Source organism: Melitaea cinxia, chromosome 4 (genome assembly GCF_905220565.1).
Source record: "Melitaea cinxia chromosome 4, ilMelCinx1.1, whole genome shotgun sequence".
NCBI lineage: Eukaryota > Metazoa > Arthropoda > Insecta > Lepidoptera > Nymphalidae > Melitaea > Melitaea cinxia.
The window spans coordinates 16049676-16061465 of record NC_059397.1 but is presented as its reverse complement, the minus strand read 5'-3'; the positions used below and the strand labels follow the sequence as shown (position 1 = coordinate 16061465).

Here is an 11790-nt window from a genome sequence, read left to right as displayed (position 1 = left end):
AATGCGAATTAAAAGTATTAAGTGTCACAACACTATCTTTGGTTGTTCAACACATAGAAATGAAAATATAAAACTTAAGTAAATTATTTAAAGTGTAATGATCTCGAATAGTTTAAGAAAATTAATGTATTTATGTTGGTAAAGCGAGTAATTTTCTTTAGTAATGAACAGTTTCTACAATTAATTTGTAACTGCTAATATCGATAGATTTCTGATGTAGTTCGTATGGAGTACATGAAAAAATTCTGCCTCTAGTGTGTAATATCCGAGATTATAAGAAACAGGACGGCAATATTATTTAAGTTCGTAAATTAAAGACGGTTAGATGTTTTTATATTTATATGATAAAATAAAAACTTGTGTTTTTTCATAGCAATAGGGCTAAACTGTGCTATATTTTAGTGTAAACATATTTTGATACATTTTACCAGTATATTTGAATTATGAATAAATGAATTTAATGTTTTATTATTTTTATTTCTATCTTTTTAATTGTTTTAATTAATACTAGCTGACCCCGCAAACATTGTTTTGCCATATATGTTGTTAACCCCTTTAATCCCTCTTATAACTTAGGGGTATGAAAAATAGATGTTGGCCGATTCTCAGATCTACCCGATATGAGACGACACGAGAATTTTTTATATAATATATATGAAGTCTAGAGTGTTTACATCAGGGATGTCAAAGAAAGGGCCCGAGGGCCGGATAGGGCCCGTACCATAAGTTACCTATAACCATAGGTTACTTACAACAAACGAAATTAAATAATTATCAATAAACAAATTTAGGGTTTTCCGCTTAAGTAACTAAAGGACTGACTAGTTCAATTTTCTTAGAATGGCTTGAAATCTAAAAATGTTTGCTTTTTCTTTCCAGCGTTTTTGGATATTCCAGCCAGAGTTACGTGCGGCATGAATGCTCGTGTGATAATTCTATGATATTTTAAATTAAAGAAAAGAATAATTTGTGTTGAGCTAAAAAATTGAAACAGGCGTAGTAAATTTTAAATTTACTACGCCCCATAGTAAACTTGTATAGCTTATGTATGACAGAAACTCCATATTGCATTGCCAGCACGTTGCCGACCCTAACTACTGATATAAGCCCTTAGAAGTAACAAAATGAAAATATGAGGAAAATATTAGGAGCTAACTTCTACTGTAATCCCTCTGTCACAGTCTAATCGTATTTATAGGAAAACAGGCTCAGGATTTGTTAAACATTACGAAACTATTTTGTTATATAACTAAGTCGGCCAACAAGCGTATTGCTCACCAGATGGTAAGCGATTACTGTAGCTTACTGATGTATGCAACACCGAAAGCATCACAAGCGCATTGCTGGCCCTTCCACCAATTATCTCGCCAAGAGCTCACTCAGCTGGTCACCTTACCATAGGAACACAACACTGAGAACTGTGTTGTTTAGATGTTATCTTCTGTCACGTTGAGATACTTTCCCAGTCGGGTTCCTCCGAATTTCGAATAAGTTACTTCCTGCCATGCCCTTACTCAATACATGAGGGTTAATAACTAAGGGATAGTGGGGAGATTAAATATAATACAATATAATTTTAGCCATCGTTTATTTATCTTACAAAATATATCTATCTATCTTATAATTAATTATTACATAACGTAAAAAATACACAAAACATTAATATAAACTTATTAATTACGTGATGTTTGGTTTTAAGATCTTATATTACAGTAAATCTTTGTCTTTGTCATCACTTGTCCTTTAATTTTGTCTGTGATTTACCTGAAAAAAAAAATAATAAAATACATTAATTAACAAATAAAATACTAGGCTTAATATTACCCAACCTACCCTACCTACCCACCTTGACCTAATTAAACATTAAATAACTTTTTTAAGATTACGCGTACTGTCAAACCTCTGAGTATTTTGTATAGCAAATTATTTAGATTTTTTTTTGTCAAAAAAACTTAACAAATATAATTTGGTATTTTGTTTAATTCCTTTACTTTAGTACAAAAGTTTATTCACTTAAAAAATAATGAAATAATGAATCACCATTATCAATCACCACAGTCACACTCCTTAAAGACTAAAGGGCTTACTTCAACTGGTCAGTATGAATACGGCGTTCTAATTTACTACGATTTAATTAGTCAAGGGGTAATGAGCGAGTAAAAAATGCATCACTATTTTTGTAACGCGAATACGCTACAGCATGTATGACTCGTTAGTCTCTACCAAAACCAGCAACTCTTAGAATCACCTAATGGTTCATCATTACTGTCTATACAGTCCACTGCTGAACATAGGCCTCCACAAGTTTACGCCAAAAATAACGTGAACTCATGTGTTTTGCCCATAGTCACCACGCTGGGCAGGCGGGTTGGTGACCGCAGTACTGGCTTTGTCGCACCGAAAACGCTGCTGCCCGTCTTCGGCCTGTGTATTTCAAAGCCAGCAGTTGGATGGTTATCCCGCCATCGGTCGGCTTCTTAAGTTCCAAGGTGGTTGTGGAACCTTTTTATCCCTTAGTCGCTTCTTACGACACCCACGGGAACAGAGGGGATGGCTATATTCTTTAGTACCGTAGCCACACCTAATGGTTATATTACAGTAAAAAGATAACAAATTTTAAATGCTAGTTTGATTTAAGTGATAACACGTGATGACTGTAAGACCAGATTAATATTTATTAATATTTTAGTATCGAGCAAAAGGCTGTTCTCCGATTAAATACCGTTTTATTTATGAGAGTAAATCCGTTTAGAATCTATTCCACTGCGGTGAGCACATGTAAATGTTATAAGATTTCTCCAGAGACAGGTCTTTTCACGGCGTTTGGAGATGATATTACCATCGGCGTGAGATGAATTTTTAAACAAAAAAAAAAAGAACTTGCGAACTGGTGCAAGCGTGGATTTAGTAATTTTTTTATCATAGTTGAGGTACTATATTGCGCAAGTACCAAATATAAGATCCTTTACTGTACTTTCAAAACTAGCTTAAAGCTATCAATAATACTATATCTCGTTGTAAGTTTTTAATAATTACTTACATATAAAAGTATACATAACATGTTGTCTGTTATATAAAAGTAAATACATAGGTATTTACGTGCAGTATTTACCAAAAAAATCCATTTTTAAATTATAAAACCATTTTATATATAGATAGAAATCTCCAAATATATAGTTACTGTATAAAATTGTTTTGATTATATTAACAGAAACAAAAGTAATACGTATCTCATCATCAATCGTAATTTATTTGTCAAACCATACCTGGAGATGACAAAGGGAAAAAGGAACCTTCAAGTCAAAAGTAGGACGTTGATTTCCATAAGTAAATTAAAGGAAAAATAAGTTTATTTACCGAGTGTGTAACTTTTGAAGGCTTCTTGTAAGCAAATCTTATTAAAGGTAATGTTCAAAAATATTATGGGAAATGGAAGATTACGGGGACTGACACTTATTTAAAAATGTTGATTATTTTCTGACGTATAAATGCTTAAAAACACATTTATATTTTCTGATGTCTTTAACACGATTCACTTGTTTAGTGCTCAAGTGTTAATATTAGTTTCGTGTATCGTAAAACTGATTATTAATTAAATTATTGTAAAGTTCGATAACATAATAAATATATATTTTCTATTTATTTCGTAATAGAAAGCCGAACCTATAAGTTGAACTTTAAATTAAAAAAATTTAAACGCTTTTGTTGAAAGACGTATGTTATTTTTAGGGCCTGTTTCATCAGTTATGGATAACACTATTTGACAGATAACGATACAAATAGATTTTGACAGCGAGAGGTAGAATAGACCACTAAGATTTTTTTTACATTGATTATACATTTATACATTTCTTTACTTTACTTGTTTCTCCCCAATAAATAAACCGCAACTTTGAGATTAATATACGCGACTACAAATATCTCATGAATATAGTAGAATTCGATGGTTAAAAATAATAATGAATCAAAAACTACCGAATGCTTCTCTCATCCGGTAAATATAGTTTATCCAGAAGTACTGAAATAAGCCCTTAGAAGTAACAAAAGAAAATATGAGGAAAATATTAGGAGCTAACTTCTGTCTGTAATCCCTCTGTCATAGTCTAATCGTATTAATAGGCAAACAGGTTCAGGCTTTGTAAAACATTACGAAACTATTTTTTATATAACTAAGTCGGCCAACAAGCGTATTGCTCACAAGATGGTAAGCAATTAGGTACTGTAGCTTACTGATGTATGCAACACCAAAAGCATCACAAGCGCATTGCTGACCCTCCCACCGATTCCCCCTAAGAGCTCTGGTCACCTTACTTACCAACAGGAACACAACACTACTTCAAAACAGTATTAGTTTAGCTGTGATCTTCTGTAAGGTCGAGGTACTATCCCAGACGGGCTGGAAGAAATTTCCTGCTGTGCCTTACCTTAGTTAAGTTTTTGTGAATTACAATAAAATGTTATTGCTTCGTAATCTTCACTATATGTTAAGGTGATACTTATGAATTTTGTGTAAGTAAAAAAAAAAAATACACGTGTAAAGAACTTACCGAAATATATCCTATACACTTGGTTGAAAGGCATCTCTATTGCCACTGTTGCTATTATTGATACAACCAGCACGGTTGCCATTTCCGGTATGTGGAACTGAAAATAATTATTATTACAAATTAAAGGAAAACTCTTAAAGAATTTTCTTAACAGTTTTAATCACAATAATAGGTTTCTAAGATTCTAAAGTTGCAGTGAAGTACCGATGCATGTTTAAAAAAAAAAGAAAAATATGGAAAACAAAAGCACGGGCATTATAAGCCTGTGGATATATAACTTAAAAAAAAAAAAAAAAAACAATAATAATGTAAATTCAAATTCTGCTGAGAAGAATCGATTTAATATTTACAGGCTTTTTTTAGTGCAATATTAAAGTGCAATTATTGCGTCTAAATGAAATGAATGAGAGTTTTGAATCCCATAATCCCAGTGTGGTAATATTGATTATACTTACAAGAAGCATTGGCGAATAATGTTCGGAATGTCTTTGGATTCCGACGTTGTAGAAGAATATAGGGAACTGGGACAGGTATACCGCGTACGCTATTTTGTTGAAAAATTTAAACACCCATGACTCGACGAATGCTGTTCCTGAACCTGGTGAAATAATAAATTAAAGAGTTTTAACTTTTTTACTTTATTTGCTGCGCGTATTCAAAACTCCGTTTATAGACTGTTATTAAAAAAGTAAACGAAGACCCAATTATTGCCTCTTCGTGTACATAATGTAATATCGCCTCTCTTAAAAACTTGTAGCCAGAAAAGTCATAAATATGTAATTAGCTAAAGATATAAAGTGGCTAATCTTAAACAATATAGAAAATGACAAAATTGGCTTGTACATTTCTGATTAAATAAATATATTTTTGTAAATTTTGTATTAAGTTAATAATCAATCTCTTGATTCTACCACTATAAATAGTTTTCTTTACGATATAAGACTTTTTCTATTATCATATGATTGGGATGGCAAACAAGCGTGTGCCCCACTTGATGGGAAGCGGTTACAAAGCCTAAAGATGCCGGGAACTCCAGGTATTTCTTGCTATTATCTCAATACACAAAAAAACGAGTGTTCTTTAGATCACACGATTGAAGTAAAACTTCTTTATCTCCATCTAACTTATAACTCCCTCCAACTTCCGTTTGCCTCGCCCCATCACAATTTTCGTAACGCTCTCGTCACGCACTCACCAGCTAACTACCTTAGTCAAGCGTTCGTAAAGAAGTTTTACTTAAAAATATTTGTATACTAACTTACCAACATAATCATTGCAAATACACCAGTGAGCGAGGCACATGAACAAGCCCCATAGAATCGGGGTGAATGCAGCGAACATCGCCGCGGGATAGTGCTCGTACTCGTAGCCCTCCAGACCCATCTTGTACGGACTGGCGATTGTGTATGTGGCCAGTCCGAAGCAAGTCGCCCAAAGTAATCTCGCTTGATTCTAAATTTAATAAATTTAATTTAAGATACTTATATATATATATAGGGAAGTCCCTTTATTCAAAGTTAACATTTAATATACTTCTATATTAATATTATAATAATATATTTGTGTTTGCAAGCAAACGAAGAAAAACCGACTTCAGTTATATCGACAAGTAATACAACGTAGATAGACGAAAAAATAGTCAAGTAAATACGCATTATCAAAGATTATTCCAAAAGTTGTAATCAGATCTCGATGAAATTTAAATTTGACCACACGATAAACATCGGCTTTCGATTAAATTAAAAGTCATCAAAATCGGTACACCCAGTAAAAAGTTATGCGGATTTTCGAGAATTTCCCTCGATTTCTCCAGGATCCCATCATCAGATCCTGGTTTTCTTATCATGGTACCAAAATAGGGATATCTCCTTTCTAACAAAAAAAGAATTATCAAAATCGGTTCATAAACGACGGAGTTATCCCCAAACATAATATATATATATATATATATATATATACGGTCGAATTGAGTAACCTCCTCCTTTTTGAAGACGGTTAAAAAGGATGTTAATATAGAGAAACCGGAACAGCCAAACTCGTGTTACATATATAATCTCTAAACTACTTTAAAACAAGTATTATATAAACGTATTATAAACATGAAATAGATATTCTTTTCTAATGAAACAACTGTTGTCCTCCCGTGACCGTGGTTGCTGTAAAGTATTCGAAATATCGGGCATTTAAAAAATTTAATGAACCGCGATAAATCCAAAAAATCTGATTCATTATAATAAAATACACAAATAAATCTACACGTTGTCTCTTCGGCGCAGTCAGTCATTAGAAACCAGTCAATAACAGAGTTTGTAAAGTTTGTAAATAAGGGCTTTCTTATAAGGACCCCCGTAGCGTCATTATTATAGCTCTTTACAGGGCCGTGGGTTATTAGTACCTATTTAATGACTTCAACTATGTGATAGCATGTAATGATAAATATAATGTGATACAAAGTGACAAGACTTGTACATTTGTTGTTTTATAGATCGTCTGTAAGTAATTAGCTCTGTAATACTTAAGGTATTATTTTTAATAACTACTAAAATAGCTACTGCACTAAGTACGCAAATAAAAAATAAAAAACGATATAAAATCTATAATAGTAATACATGATAAAAAATATATATTTAATACTAGCTGACCCCGCAAACGTTTCTTTGCCATATATGTTATTAACCCGCTAAATCCCCCCCCCCCTATAACTTAGGGGTATGAAAAATAGATGTTGGCCGATTCTCAGACCTACCCGATATGCCCACAAAATTTTATTAAAATCGGTCGAGCCGTTTCGGAGGAGTTCAATGTTTAACACCATGACACGAGAATTTTATATATTATTAAGAATTTCCTTATTTGTGTTCGTTATTGTCTGGAATTTTTTATAAATGAAAATAATTTTAAAAAATCTTAAAAGTTCGCAAGTTCAGCTAGTTTTTAACAACATTTACTAACATATTGAAATACATCATTTACTTACATCACTGAGTTTTACAAATGATTTCTTGGATTTCATGAAATAGGCCATAATCACACCGATGAGGTAGATCGTAGCGCGGTGAGTTGGCAGAATGTATGAAAATCTTGCTGCATCCAGAAGTTTTTGAACTCTGGAAAGAAAAATATACTTGACAAATCTCTTTGTTTTTTATATTGAATTATTTCAGAAAACTATTCATCTCAGTAACGAAATTCGTATTTACTACTTTTGATTTAAACAAGGTACTACTTAATATAAAAACAATGCAATATATTTATTAATTGTTACACCTACGGGTTGACATTATTTGAGTAAATGGGAAGATTTTCATTAGTTTTAAGTGGATCAAGTTGTTGTATAATTCTAGATTAATATGTACCTAAAACATTACCTACTTTAATATTTGTGTTTTGAAATAGTACCACAATTAATGATTTAATTATATACAAGAAATTATAATGCAAAATTAAATATATCGCTTTATCGCTCGGCTATTATTTATAACACAAGCCTTAAGTCGCTTACCTTTGGAACAGACGACCGTGTGAATATGTTAATAAAAAAATCTCAATATAAGTATGACGTTATGAAACGTATATTTTTATGTATCAGTATTTTTCACTAATTTAATTAAAACAGAACAAACAAGAAAATATCTGTACATTAAACGGACATTTCGACAATTATTCAATTTTTAAGTTTTGATTTCTATTAAAAATAATTTTTATTATTTTATATTTCAAGCTCGAAATAAAATTAAATGTTAGAACCAAATTTCCGACTTTCACAACGCTCTTTAATAATTATTTTTAATTGAATACTGTGTAACATACCGAATTTAGCGGTGTATGTATTGGACATAGGTTTGGATGATCGTTTATAGTTTAGACTACACAAATAATATTGTCAAAGCTTTTTTTTTAATTTTCCCTGGTCAATTTATATACCTATAACAAATGTATAGCGGTGTCGTCAATATTTGGGAACAAGGGACTCTCAACTCGAATGATCAAAATAAGAAGCATTTGGAAGATGAAGCTTTAGTTCGCAGACGTCAATATAAAAGGTTGTCGGGCAACCGCATACGTTTAACAAAAACGGTCGAATCAAATATAAAATTTAATATTTATTGTAATTAAATAACAATCGTAAAAGGACTTTCAAATGAAGCGACTACATAGCATTATTTAGTAATCTCGGCTCTTGATTCAATATGTACCTACATAGACAGCAGGGTCACTACAAACTGCTACCGATTAATTATACGATGCCTAGATAGAGTCATACAAGCGCCACGAAACATAAGGCTATGATTTTAGATCGTAGTAGCAAAAATATTGTAATTAGTTCCAAGTTTTATTTGACGATTTTTTTTAATTAATCATTATTTTTTTTTATAGTTCAACTTTGTCGTTCCGTGATTATTATTCGATACTAAATAATGGTTATTACGTTATAAAACTTTTAAGTACATATTGAAGTAAAAAATCATAATTAGACATAAAAAAATAACAAAATATTTTTATATTTTATACAAACATTTACAAATAGAAAAAAAATAAGTGAGATAGGGTACAGCAGGAAATATCCTGCTCAAAATATGGAGCAGCCCGACTGGGAAGTACCTCGACTTTATAACCTAAATAATACTGTTTTCAAGCAGTATTGTTCTTGTGGTGAGCAATTGTTAATCCTGGGGGAAATTGGGGGTAAGGTCGGCAACGCGCTTGCGATGGTACTAGTGTGTGTCTATTGGCTACGGTATACGCTTAGGTGTATAAAAGAAATAAGATAATCATAAACATATTTTTATAGCATTCCATTTTTTTATTTTTTTTTAGTAAAAAATAAAATAACAAAAAATTCGTCTCGTCCCCCTCCGTTCCTTATAAAGAAATTTTTTTTTAATGTTGTAATGCTTTTCATTTTTTGTGTGGGCTTATATGCGATATCGTTTCACGTCTTTCGTGTTTCGTGTGTCCATGTAGTATCGTGTTTTTAAACGGTTTTATTTAGCTCACCCCGTTTGTTTTATTTTTTATTCTTGGGTCAAATTTAGTAATTCAAATTTCACCCTCTTCCTGTCAACCGATTAATTTGAAATTTTGTATACACTTTGGATTTTGGTGACAATACAATTGTGTTTATTCGTTATCATTATAAATTCAAGATGGCCGCCGCTACAAAATGGCGGATAATTTATGTTTTATTAATCCCATCAATATGGGTATCAAATGAAAGGGCTCAACAAGCAGAATACAATATACTATAAAAAATTGAAATCCAAGATGGCGGCCGCTACAAAATGGCGGATAACGTAGGTTTTATCAATCCCATCAATATGGGTATCAAATGAAAGGGCTCAACAAGCAGAATACAATATACTATAAAAAATTGAAATCCAAGATGGCGGCCGCTACAAAATGGCGGATAACGTAGGTTTTATCAATCCCATCAATATGGGTATCAAATGAAAGGGCTCAACAAGCAAAATACAATATACTATAAAAAATTGAAACACAAGATGGCGGCCGCTACAAAATGGCGGATAACGTAGGTTTTATCGATCCCATCAATATGGGTATCAAATGAAAGTGCTCAACCAGTATAATCAATGTACTATATAAAATTAAAATCCAAGATGGCGGCCTCTACAAAATGGCGGATAACTTAGGTTTTATCAATCCCATCAACATGGGTATCAAATGAAAGGTCTCAACAAGTAGAATACAATTTACTATGCAAAATTGAAATCTAAGCTGGCCGCCGCTACCAAATGTCTGATAACAATTTTTTATCAATCCCACCAATATGGGTATCAAATAAAAGGGCTTGACAAGAAGAATACAGTGCACTATACAACCTCAATATTTAAGATGGGCCTTGCAATAATGAAGCACTAAATGAATTAAACAGAATGCGAAATAAAAACTAAAAACTAGAAAATAAAAATAGATAACAAAACTTTTTAAGTTAAACGGTTTTATGTTAAACATACATTGCAATGTTTAAGATAAATGTACTAAAAACCAAAAAATAATAAAATAGATACAGTCATGGGAATTATAAACATATGCATAGACTAGACTAAAATAAAACCGTGGGGCACGTGTCTACAAATTATCGACTTAATGTGCGATAGAAGAATCGTTTAATTCGTCGTTAAAATAGGCAGTTGGCCCGCAGACGGTGAGGAAATTACTTACTATTTTCTTGCTCATGGAAATTCCAATAGTTATACACTCCATGTAAATAAAAGAGATGTTTCAACTAGTTTATCGTTGGACATTCACACTGCTGGCTGGCGAGGAATCGTTTCACTGCTCGTAGTTTGTCTTTAATCGACAAAACATATGATAAAAGTACTACTCGCTCACCACTATGAAACCGTAAAACTCGCTTATAATCGAGCTTGCTAGCTTGTTTCCACATTCTAGCCCTACTTATCACACGTCCATCGTTGTCGGTTGAACAACTGCCTAATTATAGTGTAACATTACAAAACAAACATTTTAATCAACGATTGTAGACAATTGACGTGCCCCACGGTTTTATTTTAGTCTAGTCTATGCATATGTTTATAATTCCCACGACTGTATCTATTTTATTATTTTTTGGTTTTTAGTACATTTATCTTAAACATTGCAATGTATGTTTAACATAAAACCGTTTAACTTAAAAAGTTTTTTTTTAAATATAAAAAATTTATTTTATAATTTAACAGTAATAAAATACCTTATAATAATAGTTCGCTATATAAATAATTGATTAATAGGTATGTAACTGTTAAAGTATACACGAGTACGAGAGTGAGTAAGTAGAGGTGTACTTGCCACTTATTTCGAAAAACCGGACAGATTTTCAGGACAAAAATAATCTTAGCTATGACCAGTACATAAAAATAAAATAGTTACGGTTTTGTCATCATTATCTACTACACTTTAATTTTCAAAATATCTTCCGCTTTGTATAAATGGACTTTGTTACACTTTTGTTACAAGCAAAGATTTAAATATAGTTTTATTACATTTTAATAAGTAAACACTTACACAGTCTACTATACTTATGATAATCGATCGCCTCTTCCTATGGTGTTAGCAAGGTTATCACGACAATAGTACCTCGTGTTAAGGCTAAGGCGTGAGAACAAAACTTGTAATTACGTATTAGTGTATACTATCTAAGTATTGTACATTTAAAAGCACATTATATGCTGTAACCTGTTAATTTTCATGTTTTTACCGGTATTTTGGTTTTTTTTTTTCG

The 11790-nt window shown here is 31.9% G+C and overlaps 1 protein-coding gene across 1 annotated transcript in view; it reads right to left on the bottom strand.

Moving 5' to 3' along the window:
* Nucleotides 1-1571: 1571 nt before the first annotated feature.
* The window catches only part of LOC123670311 (nose resistant to fluoxetine protein 6), a 64424-nt gene continuing 54205 nt past the window's right edge, over nucleotides 1572-11790 (bottom strand). Inside the window, exons 8-12 of the mRNA XM_045603814.1 lie at nucleotides 7525-7654; nucleotides 5810-5999; nucleotides 5003-5145; nucleotides 4548-4644; nucleotides 1572-1764 (exon numbers count right to left, since the gene is read on the bottom strand). Coding sequence (XP_045459770.1) covers nucleotides 1733-1764; nucleotides 4548-4644; nucleotides 5003-5145; nucleotides 5810-5999; nucleotides 7525-7654 — 592 coding nt within the window. The 3' untranslated portion in view covers nucleotides 1572-1732. The remainder of the gene's footprint in view (nucleotides 1765-4547; nucleotides 4645-5002; nucleotides 5146-5809; nucleotides 6000-7524; nucleotides 7655-11790) is intronic.